Consider the following 19,340-nt stretch of genomic DNA (forward strand, 5'->3'; position numbering starts at 1 on the left):
CAGTCATTATTTGTTATTTGCTCTAGAGTCCACTATTTCAAGTTTTATAGTAGTCAAACTATGATGATATAGTGCAGAATGGACTTAAAACTCTGTACAGGTTTATCCCAATTACCTGGGTTTTCAAAACACAGCAAACCACACACAAGCCAACCATGTTTTCTTGTAAGGGCAGTGTGTTCATTAGGGATATGCATAATGGTGCAGGCAAGGCAAACCAAGCTTTCTGAAAATGGTTCATGTGTCTGGAACAGGAAGTTCTGTAGACTCCTTTCTGTTCCTAATGATAAAGGTCTGGAAACTCACAAGCCACACTTGGAATCTCGGTGGGTCTGTTCCAGGAAGAAAATGGAATGTTCTGGAAGAAACTGGAATATTCCAAAGTCAAAACCTACTCTGGTGCACAAAATTCGGGACAGCACAATTGTTGATTTAACCAGAATGAAACTGCATGTGTTATTGGTGATTATTTATCTTCTTTTAGAACAAACAGCCCTCTTCAACAGAGATTTCTGCATCCTGGGAAGGGGACCAGATTTTGGAAGGCTTGAAATGTCGAGCTGAGGCTGCTGAGCTTTTCTGTTTTCCATCCTCAAAGTGTTTTGCCTCTATGGAGAGCCTACACACCTAGGTCTCTGCCAAAACATTTTGGCTTCACATTTAAGAGCTCTCTGTCCGAGAAGAGTCAACTTCACAGGGAAGGGAAAGGAAAGGAAGGAAAGAAGAGAGGGAAGGCAGCTGATTGTGCAGGAATTTTTCAGGACAATCTGGAGCTTTTGGGAGGCTGATTTAGGAGAAGAGGGAAGAAGTTTCTACTCCTCATTCAAACTTCGCTGGAGGTTTATTATTACAGTCTCTTCTTTGCCTTACTTTACAGTCCAGCTCGTGAAAGAGGCGGGGGGAAAGGGGAGCTGCAGGGGGGGGGAACTGTGGAGCCAAAAGCTTTCTCTCCTTTCCAAAACTGAGCAGAGAGGAGGGGCAGCAGAGGCTGGTCGTCTGAGCTTAGGCCAGTCACGAGAGTGTAAACTTCGGACTCCTTCAGACGGGCTGAGCTAGAGGTCAAGAGTTCCATCCATCCATTCATCCATCCATCCATCCTTGCTCCTGATCAGAAGATCCCGGGCACCCGGCATGGAAATCCAATAAGGAGTTTTGTGTTAACAGCAGCAAATTCCTCCAGCATCTGAGTTTTCTATGTGACCGCCTGGTGTGCCAACATGAAAGGTAAGCCCATGAGTGGGTGGCTATTTCAGAAAGTAGGTATTGGAAATTGCTGGGCGGCTGTGAAAGAGCAGGAGGCTTGTCAGCAGTGAATATGGGCTTCTTGTGAAAGCAAATATTTTTGCAAGAGGGTTTGTGTTTTGTGTGTGTTTGTGAGAGAAACTGAAGCTGGGTGGATTGCTAGTCATTAAGGATGAAAGCTGCCATTTGTTCTTAAAGAAAAACCCAGGTTCAGCTTCTTGTAAGTTGTTTAGAGACCCCTCTGTGGGGTTTGTTTTTTAAATTAAAAAAAAAGGACTGTCCAGGGGTGCAAAGTGTTCACCCGCTCGATTTCTGCTTTCTGTAGCACATATTTCTTGGCCACTTATCTAAAAAAATGTTTTAAAACTTGCCTCTGCAGTTTTGGGAGAGACCAGTGGGGGGTTGCCAGCATTTCGTGATGTTCTTCTAGACATCTGGCAGTGATTAGATTCCAGTAGAGGCTTAACTGCCTTATGAAATATATTTGGCATTTTTTCCCTCAAGATCTATAGACTGGAAAAATATTTGGCCTTTGCTGTGCATTGCATATACTGAAAGCTCGAGTTTACAACTCAGCTTTTCCCCCACCAGCTTTTGAATCACACGTTAAGGGGAAAGCGTTTCAGGTCCCATTGCTTGTGTCATTCAACTTCGCCGATGAATCTTCTCTTTGGCACATTTTGGACCTTAATAAAAAAGATACGTTACAATGTACATTTCATTAATGAAAATAATAGTACTCCAAGTAATCTGCAGAGTAAGCAAAAATCTCTGTACACCCTGGGATCGAATGTTTTCACGGGTACAGGAAATAGTTGTTGAGCTTTCAAGTGTAGATTTTCAGAAATAATCTTAGGAACTATGTGGATAAATACGCACATGGATGGATGTGAGGGAAACTGACTGAATCCTAGCATGCTGTTTGAAGTGTGGTATGGGGCTGTTGATGCCAAGAAGGCAGGAACAGTGATTGTTTTTTCCAGAGACCAATAAAAACACTGTTCAGTATAGTCATTGTTTTGTTTTGTTTTTTGCCAGAGAAGCAGTCTATAGGGAATAGTATTTAGTTCAACTAAGCCCACACACATGAAAGTAAGTTTTGAATATCATCTGGTATTGAGGACGTAATAATTATCATAATGCTTAAGATAATTAGAAATTAACATTATTTTTATCAGTAAAACCACCAGGGGCTCATATTTATTTTTCAGGCTCTTACCAAGATCAATGTGATGACATTAGCAAATGAAAAACATTGCATGTTTGCTTAGTAAATAACTTAATGAGCTATTTTCATAAAAAGTGAAGATTAAGCTCTTTTTTGCAGGGCCTTATTTGGGAATAAAGAAGGGGGGAAATGTTATCTTTTTGCTCTTTATTCCAAATGCTCAACAGTAATACCAGCAAGAATTTTACTTGATTCATGCATTTGTATATAATGTAGATCATGGTGGATCTTCACATGATAAAAAAATTGCTCAGTGATTGGTATTATTCTTTTATGTAGCTTGCATACATGATAAACTGAAATGAGATGCCACTTGCAGACAGATCAGTTGTTAAGGGAAAGTGTTACTCTCTGCCTGAAATAATTGCTGTGTTAACTTAGGTTTATACAGGCTTGTTTAAAGGTACCCCACTTAGTCAATTTCAATTCAGTTATATGTAGGTGTGAGTAAGATAGCAGCACTGGTAAGATATTTCACTCTTGAGCAATTTAATCAGATACATTTTAATCAAATCAGAAAATTTGATTAAATTGATCAAATTTTATGCTAATTCTGCCCACTGCCAAGAGTTTGATCCTGACCAGCTGAAGGTTGTCTCAGCCTTCCATCCTTCCAAGCTCAGTAAAATGAGGACCCAGATTGTTAGGGGCAATATGCTGACATTGTAAACTGCTCAGCAACTGCTATAAAGTAGAGTGGAGTGGTACATAAGTCTAGGTCCTATTGCTATTTTAATTTTTAGAGTTTGAGATTTTTGCTAACTACAGTAGTGTTCCCCATTTCTTTCAGGATTCACAATTAATGTCTTGTTGCATTAAATATTTCCAATAATTTTGGAATGTTTTCCAAGATACCCAGAATAATATTAATACAATTTTAAAATTAGGACTTTATGAAAACATCCTTCAGTGAAAATTTCAAATGAACTGGTTAATCAAGTATTATGAAAATGATCTGTGGTGCCAAAATGAATATAATTATTTCATAATATTGCATCCTAATTTAGCTAATTTGGTTATCTCTCCCGGTACCCTCTCTTTGTTCTTGGATTCTTTTAAATTTTGCAGAGTTTAAGCCTTAGATCAGGGGTGTCAAACTCGACTTCATTAAGGGTCACATCAGGGTTATGTTTGACCTTCAGGGGGCAGGGGTGGATTCGGTTCCCGGACCTTGAGTTTGACACCCCTGCCTTAGATTAAAACTAATCAAGCATACCTTTTTATCAGTGATGAAATGTAAAATTTGTTACTACTGGTTCTGTGGGCGTGGCTTGGTCAGTGGGTGGTAATATGACTGAGTGGGCGTGGCCAACTTTTTTTTTTAACTTTTAAAACCATTTTTTCTACAATCTCTTCGGCTGAAGAGGTTGTAAAAAAATGCTTTTAAAGCCTCTGACGATCCCAGCTGACTTGCCTGATCAGCAGAGGCTTTCTTTTTTTTTTTAAAAGCCTCTGACGATCCCAGCTGACTTGCCTGATCGGCAGAGATTTTTTTTCCTTTTAAAAACATTTTTTCTATAACCTCTTCAGACGAAGAGGTTGTAGAAAATATGCTTTTAAAAGCCTCTGATGATCCCAGTTGAGCTGCGCAATCATCAGAGGCTTTTTTTTTTACTTTTAAAAGTGTGTTTTCGGCCAAAGAGGTTGTAGAAAAAAATGCTTTTAAAAATTAAAAAAAAAAAGCCTCTGATGATTGCGCGGCTCAGCTGGGCAATGGGGGGGGAGGGGCAGGGATTTTTGCTACTGGTTCTCTGAACCACCCACCTCCATTGCTACTGGATCGGGCAATCCGATCCGAACCAGGAGCATTTCACCGCTGCTTTTAATGGAGAACTCTAAACTATCAAAATAATGAAATTGGTACATATATGTAAAAGGATATTATATTTTTTGTTATTTGAAGGTCAATATTATGTGACAAAATAACCTGTCAAGAATGCCTGATGCTCAAATACATGGGATGACAATAAAGATAAATTGTGATAAGATAAATCTATTTGTAAGTTTTTCATTACACTTATATCCTCCAAAATTGGGCAAAGTTGCATTGATGAAGAATACTCCTTTCCTTCTGCCATTATATTTCATAGTGAAAACTTTCATTCTTGAAAAATTCAACTTCTTTTCCAAATTTCAACTTTTTCCTCAGCTATTGCATAAATGGCTGACCAAAAAAAAGGGAAACGATGAGAAAATTCTCATGAGTGAAAAAACACGATTTTCATTCTCCTACTCAGAAGTCTCACCACTGTTAAGCCATGGTCTGAGATAAACATTTCCTATCGTTTAGGTGGAAAAAAATTATACAACACAATATAGTGATTTTACAAATGGTTGCCAACTGAAGCCAAATGATTATAGTGGAAAAGAATCTGAAATCTAAGTTTGTTGCATTATCATGTAAATTTATTAATGAAATATATCAGTAGAGACTGTAAAACTACTATGTAATGCAGGATAAATTCTTAGAAATGTAAACATTATATGGCAAAAAATACAGCTGTTTCATGTTTACTAAATGAAAGCAAGAATATAGTTGTGATTAAATGGACACAAAAACATTTTTAATGTTATTGGCTACAATTTTATCATAGCATTTAGATAATTACTACTGACTCAAATTTAAAAAATAAACTAGCTTGGTCTTGAGTTTTAATAACTAAAAAAACAAAGATCTGCAAAGAAAAGACAGCTTTAGAGAGCAATAGTGAAACAGTGAATTATCAACTACCATGATATGGTTTTGCAGCCAGATGGAATTGCTCTTGTTGGGGGCTCTTGGTTTCTCGGCCAAAAGAGGCCACAATATGCTTTCTTTTAGCTTTCTTTTAGCTTTCCAGGCCCAAAAGGGGCTGAGTATCTACCAAAGAAAGATTAAGAAAATTCTCTGTGTTGTTCCTTTAGTGATATGAACAGATGCACTTATGTTTCCCCTTGACTTAATGTTATTTTTAGGAGTCAGAGAATGCAACCTGTCCCTGACTAATGAATAAACTTTCAAGTTGGAGTCAATATATTTGAATTCAGCATCCCTTTGTATTTATGAAACTGATGATGCAGACTCTATGTGTGTACATTTACTAGAGCACACATGGATAGGTGGATCAGAGAGATTAAACTGAAAACAATAAAACCTGGAGACCCCTAGCTGGATTACTAAAGAGCTTTGGGAATCTTGTTCTTATTAACTCCTCTAAGATTTTTCTCTCTACTCATCTTATGTTGACTTTGCCATTATCAAATTTAAGGGCTCGAACCTTTGGGGGTGTTGGAGATGTGGAATTTTGAGGACATGTTGGCTTCCATTTGAGAGGGATTGTCCATTGACAAATGGTTGCTAGGATGATGTGCAAGTTCTTAAAAAAGTTTCAGGTGAGGCTTGTGTAGAGCTTGAAAAAAACTTGTAAGTTGTCAATAGCAATAGCACTTAGACTTATATACCGCTTCACAGCCCTCTCTAGCGGTTTACCCCAACAATCTGGGTCCTCATTTTACCCACCTCAGAAGGATGGAAGGCTGAGTCAACCTTGAGCCTGGTGAGATTCGAACTGCCAAATTGCAGGCAGCCAGCAGGCAGCAGAAGTAGCCTGCAGTACTGCACACTAACCATTGCACCACCACAGGTCTTAATTATGTCTTGTCATATTTTTAGAGACCATGATGACATATTGGTTAAGTTCACATATCATGACAAACCAAACTTAACTTGCCTTTGACTTAGATGGCTTTAATTTAATGTGTTCAGTATATTAAACTTAATATGTGACTTTTTAAAGTAAGCTATAGTTGGGTTATATAACTGTGTCTCTTCTTTCTGTTGTTTTTAAAAAATAATTAGAAACTATAATGTGCACTTTGAGTTTGCTGAATTTATGATTTCATTTCCTGATCAACAATGTAATCATAAAAATATGCACATTTTGTTACAAACGTATACCATTTATATGCCATTTGTAACATAATAAAGTAACATACCAGAAGATCACTCTGATATTTACACAATGTTAAAATAACTTTTAGTTTATGTTTTCTAGAAATATCCTAAACAATTACCCACATAGTGCAAAAGACAAAGACCCATAATATAGTTGCAGTTGTTATAAGGATGATATTTACTTGTGAATGCAATAAATTTAATGCTGAATGCAAGACTGGTTCAGAAAAATCTGAGAAACAAGTGAATGTGGTATGCTATCTTCTACACAAATTTGAGGCTGCGGTTTTTCCATGCAGTTCAGGAAGAAATATCTGATCTGGTTTCAAAAGCTAAGTTCATCCTAATATCCAGAGATGGAATTACCATTTTCAGATGTTCCAGTAGCATGAGCCAACAGTGAAATTCAGAATTTTATTTATTTTGCCATTTGAAGCTAGTTGCACAGAAATCATTGGGATTGTGTTTACAGCATTGGAATTATTATATCCTTGAACAAAAAAAAAAATATTGTCATATGAATCCTCAATACTAAACCTGACAGCCCTTTGAAATAGACCAGGTAAAGAAACAGAACGCCATAAGAACTACTAAAATTCTATTCTTATAGGAATATATTGAAAGCCTGACAGAGTTTATCCCTCCTTCTCTCTTATATCAAAGAGTATCAAAGCAGGATAATCTTGAGTTTCTTTCTTACCTCTTGCTTCTTACTAGGGCTAAATTGATGTTTTCTTAACAGTTGTGGACACCTTTTTTAGAGCTCCTGCTCCTGTTTCTTTCCCCATTACCTTCAATCTCTGCTCTATCTTGCAAAGAAAATGCTAGTATGGTGTTATGAGAACCAACCAGTGGTGGGTTCCTCCCGGTTCCGCCGAGCCAGTAGCGGTGACGATATGACGTCATCAAATTGGTTCTCCCCCCCACCCTCCCTGCGTTATTCTTACCTTTTATTTGGCCCCACCCACAATCTATTGCTGCCTCCTGAGTCCCAGCTGATTGGCTAGAAGGAAAAAAAACTGTTTAAACTCTTGCCGCAAGGTTTCAAAGGGCCGCCCTACAGCTGATCAGTGTTAAAAGGCAGTGTGGTGGTAGACCAATGCCTCCAAAAACAAATGAGTAGACCAGTGCCTGCAAAAATAAATGGGTAGACCGGTACAGCTCTGCAAGCAGTTAAAAGCCTGGTAGACCAGTACCTCTGCTAAATCCTAAAGAATTGTCACATGACTATCAAGCCATGCCCACAAAATAAGCCACGCCCACAGAACCGGTAGTAAAAAAATTTAGAACCCATTCCTGGAACCAACTACAGACTCATCCCCACTGCGCGCATGCACGCACGCACACACACACACACACACACACCTTGTTTGCTGGCATCCCAAGGTCACTAGATGAATCTTGCTACCACAGTCAGAGATCCCTGTTCCTGACTATTGCACTGTAGCCTGAACTGGGAACTCTGTCATGACAAGTGTTCATCTGGAGATTCACTGTCTATTGATAAAGGTGGCAATCATGGTATTGGGACTTTGAGGGAATTTCAGATAAAACTTGTGTACTAGGCATGGGTTACAGGTATTTGTTGTGCTTTCATATGACTTTGCACGTTCAGAGTACCCGTCTCCCAGTGAACCAGATATTCTAAGTATTTCCTCCTGCACTTAGAATCTAGAATGCATTCTGCTTTTTAGACACTTTCCTAATCCTCCAGAAATGGAGAAGAACAGATTTAGAATTCAGAGAGCAGGGAGCCTCAGACACAAGCAATGACCAGTGGAAGACCAAATGAACCTTCATGGAAGCAGGTAATTGTAATTGGGAAGGGATCAATGAACTTTGAGTCCAAATCTTGGGGTAGGAAAAAAGTAAAAGCTTAGTGGAGAGCCACATTAAATCTCCTGCTGCAACCTGAGCACCTTTTTTCCTATGTGTGCTTGCAGCATGCTTCTATGCAAACTTTGCCAAATCTAGCTGTTTCTTTTTTTTAAAATTTGATTTATATGCCGCCCTTCTTTGGAGACTCAGAGCGGCTTACAGTGCGTTAAGCAATAGCCTTCATACTTTTGTATATTTATACAAAGTCAGCTTATTGCCCCCACAAACTGGATCCTCAATTTACCTACCTTAGAAAGGATGGAAGGCTGAGTCAACCTTGAGCCTGGCAAGATTCGAACTTACTTTAATTGCAGACAGCTGGTGTTAAATTACAGTGCCTTGTCCACAGAGCTATCCAGGCTCCTTCTAGCTGTTTCTTTAAGATGAACTGAGCGGCCTGCTTTTCCTGCAGAAACTCTAAGGCACAAAAAACAGCAGATTTAGAAGTTCTAGAGGGCAAGATGTGGGCGGTAATGACCATAACTTGCCTGAAAGGGAGATGTACCTATGGAAGAATATATTATGTAAGCAAATTTTGCAGGAATCAACAGTTGGATATGTAAAATGCCCGTATCAATATTAGAGATTTTGAAGGATGAATAAAACCTTTTCTCAGGTTGTCATCTGACACAGGATATGAGGTCTTAACTCGGATCTGTACTCCTGAATTCAAATTGATGTTACACTCTCAGTGAGGAGGCAGTGTTCTTGCTTCCTCCTCCTCTTCCTCCTCCTCCTCCTTCTCAAAACTATCAAAAACTTTGTATTTTTCCAAGAAGGAAGGTGATTCAGTGACCGGAGAGGAATAAGAGTGGGGAAACTTGCAAACAGTGCTGTTGACATCTTAAGGGTGAAAAGAAATTGTGGAGTCTCTTGGTGCCTTTTGAGCTTGTTTGCTTGCATACATTTCAATACTTGACCAGCAAGTAATGTGCTACCTTGTCTGATAATGAAATATCTGCAAGCAAACAAACAAGCTTAGGGAGCACCAATACACTACATACATTCTCTTCTTTTGGAAAAGAAATTGTTCATTGCTTCAGTAAGCATCTGTAATGTGGGTTTGCAGCCAATTAATACCCAGCACAATGGGTGCACATATCACAGACATAGAGTAGCAAAGATTCTGGATGATAATTTGCTGTCAGCTGCAAAAATGTATCATGTTGCAAAATAGGCCTAGTTGAAAAAGCTTTCCTGTCAATCGTTTCCATAACATAGATTTCTCTAATAACTTCATGGGAAATCTTAAACTTGCACTGTGGTCTCATCTGTGAAATTGGTGGTGGCTCCCAAGTCTATAATAACTGAATATTGCATTTCCAAACTTGAGTCTGAATGAAGAGTGACTAAAATAGAGAATAAAATTTGTCTGTTGTCAGTTGCCTGTTCTCTTGTTGATTGTCTGAGGCCACCCTGGCCATTCTGTTGAGAGGGAAGCCTGCTAGATTTCCTGAAAACAAGTCTTTGGAATGAGTTGGGCACTGGCTGTGTGGTTCTACTGGTATAGCACTTTACAACTGACTCAGAGGCCTGTATTGTAGCCATGCAAATCTTGGCCAGATGTCTGAAGGCTCCATAGTAGAGACATAAATTCTTTCCTTCTCTATTTCTCTGCTGGGAAGAGAGATATTTTTACTGATCTTGTTTGCATGGGTTCTGCAGCAGTGGTGTCCAATAAGCCATAGACATGAGGCAAGAATGAAGAGAGTCTGTAATGCTTCCTTTTCTTACTACTTCCTCCATGTCTCAACTTTTCCAAATGCATTGATTGACATACAATGTTGGAACAGCTCTTCAAAGCTTTCTGGGTGCCTTGTTTTACTGACTCTCCAGCAAGTCCTTCTTAAAATTAATCAGAGCTGGATCATTCCATGACCAGTTCAGTTACAATAGTGATGATAAAGTAAGTTTATGACCAACCTTTTGTATTTACAACCTTCTCAGAACTGTAAACCAAAGGGAAGCTGAAGTAAGATCATAAAGACAGTTGTGGTTTCACTTAGTGAACTTTGCCTAACTATTTGCAGGTCATGACATTTTAGCACCATTGTATCAATCATTTAAATTTTTGAAATATTTTAATTTATGTTTACAGTGCATTATTATTAAGGCTCAAATATTGGTTATGCAAGTATGACAAATGTCTGTACAAAAATTATGCTGCAAAACTGAAGTTTAAATACAATGGTTATGCAAGAATGTCATTGGCTTTATGAAAATAAATATTTTTTTTTAATATGGAAGAAATATTTGAACATAAATGATATGTCTTAATTTTAACCAGACTGAAATCTTTACTGAGAATTTTGAATAGAAAATTAATTCCATTGTATATCTATGCATACACAGCTAGAAAATTCTCCAGGTACATATACTACAACAAAGATAAATTATAATTGAATCATTGAATTCCTCTGTAGTTTTTTCCCAATAAGGATCAATTATACTGAGAAGCTAGTTAAATATTATTAAAATATGCTTAGTAAATTCAAATTTTTCATTATTAACTTAGTTGAAACTTCCCGGAAACACTTTATTTCCTTCAGAACAGCACAAGTTTTATACTAAGTTTTAAGATCTACTCATGTAGATGTGATTAAAATTTCAAAAGCAGTTGGCGATAAAATTTAGGAAAAATTGAAGGGCCATATTTTCTTTTAGCATTTTTCAATTTCTGAGTATTTTTTGTTAAAATCATATTTGAGTTATTTATATTTTACAAGAACGTAACCTTTTTTCATTTGCCAAGAATGACATTAATAAAGCTTAGCAGTGCTATTCTAACAGTCCCACTGAAATCATCTTGAAATCCAAAAACTGACAAACTGTCAGAGAAAGAAAGGGATTTAAATCTATGTGAGTATAAAAGATAGGTTTTAGCTTCCAATTTTCTTTCTTGAGCTCAATGACTTATGTATGGGCATATATACTACATTATATAGACATGAAACATCAGTACAGAAATTATGCCATTTTTACTTCACATTTTTTTGTTGATACAAAGAAATTTTTTTTGGATGGGAACGTATTAATTAATTTTCAAGACATTGCTTAAAAACAACCTGGAAAATATTAAGTCAATGAATTTAGTGTTGAATTAGAACTGTAGAGAGTCAGATTTGGATTCTTATTTAACCACGTAGGTGACTGTAAATGTATTCTGATGACATACTTCATAAGTCTTCTGCTAACAGTGCAGACTCCATACAGATGCAAGTTTACAATCAGACATTGGTTGCTGGTCACCATCCATTCTGATTGCTATTCCTTGTGTTGTTGGCAAGTCAGTTTTGCCTTTTTCCCCTTCTTTCCCTAGAATTTACTAAGGAACCTGTGACCCATAGGGTCAATGTTTCAGGAATATTTCCGCATCTAAACAGAGAAACAGAATAACCATGGGCAGGCAAAAAACAATGGGAGCGTCTTTCACTACCTGCTACCCATTGATTTTCCTTGGAATTTGAATGAATTTTTAATGTTGATTCAAAAAATTGTTGCCTTATGATGCACTGTTTTGCCTAATTGAAAATTACATTCAGACATGAGTGTTTAATACAGGTGTATGTAATAAACTTAAACAACTTTGGTTGTTCAATAGAAAACTTGCTGAATAATAAAAACTTGCAGTTAGACTGACTTAAAAATTGATTTAAAAACTTGTAAACCACCTATTTTTGTGTCTAGAAATAATTCCTTCTGCTCTGCAAGTTCATTTCTCTTAGTCTTGCTTGCAGCCATTGTTTGGGAAGAAAATACAGATATTTCTTACAATCTCAATTGAGCCCAACATTTCTGTTATTAAGTGAGACATTTGTTAAGTGAGTTTTTTGCCATACTTTATGACTTTTCTTGCCACATATGTTAAGTGAATCACTATGATTGATAGGTTAGTAACCAGGTCATTAAGTGAATCCAGTTTCCCCGTTGACTTTGCTTGTCAGAAGGTCGCAAAAGGAAATCACATGATCTTGCGACACAGCAATGGTCATAAGTATGAACCAATTGCCAAGCGTCTGAATTTTTATCACATGATCATGGGGATGTTACAAAGGTTGTAACTGAAAAATAGTCATAAATCACGTTTTCCAGTACCGTTGTAACTTTGAATGGTCAGTCAGTGGACTGTTGTAAATTGAGGATGACTTGTATATATTCTGTACACACTTACTTTTTTCATGTTACACAACTTCCAGTGAATGTTATAGCTGAATAAATGTTTGAATCTAGATCTAATGACCAGTCAAGACATTTTACAATATCGCGAATTGTTCCTTCTAATGATTACCATATTTTTCAGAGTATAAGATGCACCTTTTTCCCCCAAAAGAGAGGTTGAAAATCTGGGTGCGTCTTATACTCCGAATGTAGCCTTGCCCAGCTTCTCAAACGGAGGTTTCAGAGTCTGAAAAAAGCATCAGAAATGAAGCTTCAGAAAAAAAGCCCCCAAACAGAGCTTCAGAAAAGAAGCCCCCAAACAGAGTTTCAGAGGCTTTTTTTCTGAAGCTCTGTTTCGGAGGCTTTCAGGGACAGGAAAACGTTTTTTCTGAAACAGAGTTTCAGAAGTTTCAGAGGCAGAAAGAAAAGCAAAAAAAAGCAAGGCCAGAGCTCACAACCAAGGAACCTGTTGCTAAAATTCACCTCTGGGAACAGCTGATCGGGGGTATTCCTGGAGGCTGATCCACCTGCCAATCAGCTTTTTTCTTATTTTCCTCCCCAAAAACTAAGGTGCGTCTGAAAAATACGGTCCTCCTTTTGTTCTTTCATACTTTTATTTCTACTTGAGGCTCAGATCATTTAAAAGATCCAATTCAAATAGAGAGGACGGAGTGCTTGAAACAGCCAGAAAGCTTGTGTAGTGTTTGTCCAATACAGCCTGAGGAAGCAACTGATCCTTTTGTTAGTGATTATGGGTCACATCTGTTTGTTATGGCATCCACCTTAGCTTCTAGTTGTCTGGCTTTGTGAAGCTTATGCTGGCATGAAAAAGCTTTAGCATTCGTCTTAACCTGATTGTTTTTCCTGAATAATTGAATATCCGGTTTTGCTCACAAATCATTAATATTGAGTTTCTCAGAATCTTTGAAAACTTCTTTGGAATCCAGACAACAAATCTTGGGCCTCATAAATGGAACATGAATTTCCTAGCTTACATATATAACAATGAAATCACATTTAATTAAAAATCATCATAAGAGTTTGCCATAATTAAAGATATATTCCCTCAGGCCTTAGACTCTCAATCTCAAGATCACATCTGACTACAAAAATGGGTCTGGTTGTTGGTATCATGCAAGGAAAAGCAGTTGATTGTTCCACATTTTGGGGAGCTCATGGCAGGGACTGACACTTGGAAGTCTTGCTTTTATATAATGCTGCCAGCCCATTGGAAGAAATTCCCCATTGGGTCATGGTTTTTCTCCATTTCCTTTCCTAGTTATTCTTTTCTCACCACATTTAGCTTAAATTAAAATTGTTTTCCTTTATTTATTTATATTTCTCAATTCGTGAATCCTGGCAATTATATTGGTAAGTCCATGTAGTTTTCTTGGCATTCTTTGTCAGAAGTAGTTGGCCATTGTCTTCTTCTCATAGTTAGTTACTGGCTCAAAATCATCCAGATGGCTTCATGCCTAAGGCAGGACTAAGCCTAGTCCCTAGCCTGGTACCTTTAACCATTACACAAAACTATGTGGAAATTTTCAAATGGGACCGGGGGGGGGGACAGAAAAATATCCTGGAACCATTAATCAATTGATAAAGCTACTGAATAGAAAATTGTCTGTCTGATGCAAACCCTTTTCCTTTCCTTTCCTTTCCTTTCCTTTCCTTTCCTTTCCTTTCCTTTCCTTTCCTTTCCTTTCCTTTCCTTTCCTTCCCTTCTCTTCCCTTCCCCTTCCCCCTTTCCCCCTCTTCCCTCCTCCTACCCCTTTCTCTTCATCTCTTATGGCAGCTCACCTATCTAATTTTTAGGCAGCCTGAGGGTCCATAGAAACCAATCTACACAATCAATTCAGGGGTGAAATTTACTTACCTTCACTACCGGTTCGAAAATGTGAGCGAGTGCGCGCCTGCCACCTCCACACATGCACAGAGCCTTCTGTGCATGCGCAGACAGTAAAAAACGGGATGTGATAACATCCGGGTGGCTGGGCGGAGTCTCCTGCTGCCGGCGCTCCCGGTTCACCCAAGCCAGATAGAACCGGCTGAATTTCACCACTGAATCAACTCCATTTCATACATGTCCACTTGTGTTGAGATTGTAGCCCTTAGGATTCCCAGTTGTGCCTTGCCCCAGTGACTGCATTTATGAGAATTGTGCCCCAATGCATCTGGAGGGGAACACATTAGTAAAAGGAGTTTTAAACCACTGCAATCTGCTTGGGGTGATTCAAGTAAAGAGTAGGATTTCAGTATTGATAGGTATTCATGTATACATGTGTGAACAAATCATTAAAGGAAATAAGACCCCAATCTTTTTTTCTTTTACTCTGGCTTTGCTGTAAGTGGGCTTTCCTTCTTTGTAGTTAAATTAGTTTACATTTTTTGGTTCTGTATTTTAAGGCAGTTCTTCAGATCATTTTACATTTTTCTCCAAACTTCCCGTGCAAATCTCCAAACAGAGTCATGAATCTTGCATAATGCCTATCAGATGTAGATATTAATAAATAGTGGCAAAAGCAGTAAATGGAAACTTGGCAATTTTATTGGCCATAATTTTATTTGCACCTATTTTAAAAAAAAAAACTATAAAAGAATGTCTGTGAATGAATGAAAAACTTCCAATATCTTACTAGGAGGTCTTCTCTGTTGTTAATCTGGGATCCTTTTCTCCTCATCCAAACCAGGATGGGGTTAAATATTTTTCTTTGTTAGTGTTACTGTAGTTGGCAACAACAATCTCTTTTAAGCCAAATGTAGTTTTCTTTTTAAAACGTTGTTTTGTAAGAAAACCTGGACTGTTCTATTACACTACATATTGGACCACCCAATAATTTCCATACACAGACTGCTGACTGTGACCAGATGATATATTTGTGTATCAGACAAACAGAGCTTCCCGATTAAAACAACCAGCCAGGAAATAAATAGCATTAAAAGAGGGGATTAACGTTAATATTTTTCATACTACTTTGTATCAAATGTTACATTTAAATGCAGTTGCTATGTGAAATTTTTAGTAGCTCTGGATGTATTTTTATATATATTTATAATACATAGCAATATCTAAATTATGTATCCTAATCTTTCTTATATTGACATTTATACAGTATTGATATTCATAACTTTTTTTTTTAACAGACGATTTTGCCGAAGAGGAAGAAGTTCAGTCCTTTGGTTATAAGAGGTTTGGTAAGTTAGACAACACCTTCAAATTTTGTCATATAGACAAAACAATTTCCCAAATGAATTCTCTCTATATGTTACTTGAAACATGGTCAAAACTTTAAATCATTCCTTGCCAGTAGAGGCAAGAAATGTGTAGTGGGGAGATTGATAAAGTACATTGGTTACTTCACTGGTGATTGTACAAAATGTGCTTTTGAGAAGGATTTGTTTTTGAGCATTTATTTATTTATGTAAAAGCTTCTACTGTTTTTGCTATTCAAAACTAATATCATACTATGATAGTAACTATCATCCAACATTTGTAATTATCGTTTTCTGAATAGCAGGATGAGTTGCCATATCATTAAAAAGTGCCTAATTAAGTGATTTGCGTTTTCATTAAACATACAAAATATAGCCCTTTGACTTGATGTTCAATAGCACCAATCAGTATCTACTAAGAGTATCTTATCTTCCCCATGTAAATATGTGGGTGGAAAGTTTAGCACAGAGCTTCCCAAAATGAGATAAATTGCCCACAATTGGATAAAAATGGTTTTTCTTTGGCTAATGACAAATACATTCATTATCCAATTATAATGTTTGTTATAATGTTATTAAGGATATACTTATTAACTATTAATACACATATATTTAGTAGCTGAGCTTTATATATTTTATGCTTTTTACATTGTTATACCCGGACTATAATGAAGTTACTATGAAAATTATACTTAAAAGCATGGCAATAAAAAAAGTAATATTTTGCATCATTTTAGATCTGCTGAGTCCACATGTAATAGTTAAAATGTAACATGACCTTTTAAAAATACTAGTTGGCCATATGTCGCTACTGGAATAATAACTGAAAAGGATATTAGGTTGGTTATAAAAAAAAATAAATCTAATTATTACAAAGCTGTTTTCAAGCTACCAGTCTGTCTGTGGAAAATAAATCTCAGATGTTGACAATTGTAGAATAAATTTGACCAACACTATTGCATTTGACTTTTCCAATTTTAAGAACATTTTTTTTTGTTTTTTCCTGTTATGGTTTGGTGTCCAGCCAGACTATGACACCTCATTCATGATCTCTTGTTAGCCAGTTGAATTTGCTGCAGGCACAACCCTTCACCACTGTTCACTTATCATGGGTCTTTATGGGCCTTTGACTTCGACTGCAGGAAAAACAACATACCTCATTTCCAAGAACATATTGGCTCCTGTAATGCCTAAACCATTCATTATAAAATATCATTCAAATATTATGCAACTTCCTAATAAATACTGATTCCCCATTCTTCTGGAAAATCACTATATCTGTTATAAAACATGTGTCCAGTGATTTTTTAAAATGCAAAGATCTCCAGTTAATAAAGATTGGGAGATACTGTATATCAGAGGTGTAAAACCCACTTGCTTCGTGGTGTATATTGTGACGTATCGTGATGTTTTTTGCCTTTATGGAGCCAGGATGGGCATGGCGTGTGTGGGCCATATCTGGCCCATGGGCTGCCAGTTTGACAGGCCTGCTGTATATTGCTGGTTTCACATGAGCAATTTAAAGATTTTCTGAAGCTTCTATAAATAAAGGTGTACAAAACCATACTTTTTAGTAATTCTATTATTTTAGGAAGAAAGCTAAGTAATACCATTTTACATATTTTGGCAGACACTTCTAGATGTTGCCAACTGTGGCTATTTGTTGACAGCATTGTTATATCCATGGAACACCTGTCAATGTGTGTATAAATCAGTGGTGGGTTGCCCCCAGTTCAATAGAACCGGTAATAAAACCGGCGGGAGGCTCCATCTACCAACCCTGACGTCATCAAAATGCTTCTGCGCATATGCAGAAGCTTCTGCGCATGAGCAGAAGAGCGTGCGTGTGCGCGAGTGAAGTGAGCGCGCGCATGCGGCCCCACTGCGAACCAATAGTAAAGGTAAGTAGAACCCACCCTTGGTATAAATGTCTGCTCGTAATGAATCATATTGCTGGCTCTCAGATATAGATATAGAACTAAGTTAAATATGTATATCCTTTTTGTCAGATTATCAGTTTTGGGACCTATGTATTTTTGGGGGGGGCCTATATATTTTAAAATTTGTCAGCTCTTCAAATAATAGCATATCTTTACTGATTTTCTCTGGTAGGATACCCAATAGGAACAGGTCAGGTTTTAATTCTATATATTGTTGTAGCATTTCTTCTAACCATGTTTTAATTCTAGTCCAATAATTTCTCGCTTCTGGACATGTCCACCACATATGATAATACAATCCTGGTATCTGATCACATTGCCAACATTTACCTGATTTATCTTTAAACATTTTCGCCAATTTTTCAGGTGGCATATGCCACCTATAAAACATTTTATATTGGTTCTCTTTATATGCTATGGATATTGTTAATTTGTAATTCCTTTCCCATATATGCTGCCATTTATCTAGTTCAATTGAATATCCAAAATTTTTCACCCAGGCTATCATTGTTTCTTTTACCTGTTCTTCTAGTTCAATACTAAGTAAGTAATTATATATTTTTAAAATTATTTTATCATCTGTTCCTGTGAGTATATCTGAGCTGTGTCCATATCTGAGCTAATTATCCCAGTTGATATGCATGCAGAAAAATTACTCCGTATGTAAAAACAAGACACATCCTGAGAATATAATCTAACCTTTAAGATGCATTCAGTGTAAAGGTGGGTTTCAGCAGGTTCTGACCAGTTCTGGAGAACTAGTAGTGGAAATTTTGAGTAGTTCGGAGAACTGGTAGTAAAAATTCTGACTGTCCCCACCCCCATCTATTCTCTGCTTCCCAAATCCCAGCTGATTGGGAGGAAATGGGGATTTTGCAATAACCTTTCCCTGGATTGGGGAGAGAATGAAGATTTTACAGTATCCTTCCCTTGCCACGCCCACTCAAGTCATGCCACACCCACCAAGCCACACCCACAGAACTGGTAGTAAAATTTTTGAAACCCACCACTGATTCAGTGATTATCATAATGGTGTCTAATGCATTTGTTCTGTATGGCAGCATGCTGAACATTGTTGAACAGGAACTACAGCTCTTAAATAAAACAGCGCCAGGTGATCCTCAAAGTATTGCTACAACTAAATTGTAGTTATAGGTAACTACACTGGTTACCTATAAACCCAATGTAGTATTTGTGTGTAAATCCTTTCACAATTTAAAAACCAAGAATGTATAATGAATGCTTTCCCCAGTAATGTTAAACTCGAGTTTTAAGACTGATTAAGCTCTACTTGTGATCCCTTCCAATGGGAATGGCACATAATGGAAAATTTGAGAGAGGCCCCAGTTGACAATATTTTGAGATAAAAACAGCTCCTTTTTACAGTTGTTTGGACTATAATGTTGCTCTGAGTCTTCTTCAGATTGTACCTATCTTGTCTTTTATGTGTTTTTTTTAAAAGCCTCTTTATATGTTTTTGGCAATGATGCACAGTATATTTTATATTTTGCACAGTCTTGGAATTATTTTATCCAAAGGACAGAATGTATAAGTGAACAATAGTAAAAATGTGAATTCTGATATAAATTCAATAACTTCAACAAGGTTACTCTTAACTATGTGAGTAGAAGTAGCCTATTGCTACTGAAACTGTAATTTCAGAGCAAGTGGACAGAATCAGGCTGTATATTAACTTTCTAAATGGTTCATTAAGAACCATTTCTTAATGATCTAATTACGATAATAA

At 37.1% G+C, this 19,340-nt stretch overlaps 1 protein-coding gene across 1 annotated transcript in view; it reads left to right on the forward strand.

The window, feature by feature from the left end:
* The first annotated feature begins 282 nt into the window (after window positions 1-282).
* The window catches only part of COLEC12 (collectin subfamily member 12), an 87,375-nt gene continuing 68,317 nt past the window's right edge, over window positions 283-19,340 (forward strand). The window contains exons 1-2 of the mRNA XM_034429560.3: window positions 283-1,224; window positions 15,585-15,635. Of these exons, the coding sequence (XP_034285451.1) occupies window positions 1,218-1,224; window positions 15,585-15,635 (58 nt within the window). The 5' untranslated portion in view covers window positions 283-1,217. The remainder of the gene's footprint in view (window positions 1,225-15,584; window positions 15,636-19,340) is intronic.

Source organism: Pantherophis guttatus, chromosome 3 (assembly GCF_059756535.1).
Source record: "Pantherophis guttatus breed Tessera chromosome 3, ASM5975653v1, whole genome shotgun sequence".
NCBI classification, from domain to species: domain Eukaryota; kingdom Metazoa; phylum Chordata; class Lepidosauria; order Squamata; family Colubridae; genus Pantherophis; species Pantherophis guttatus.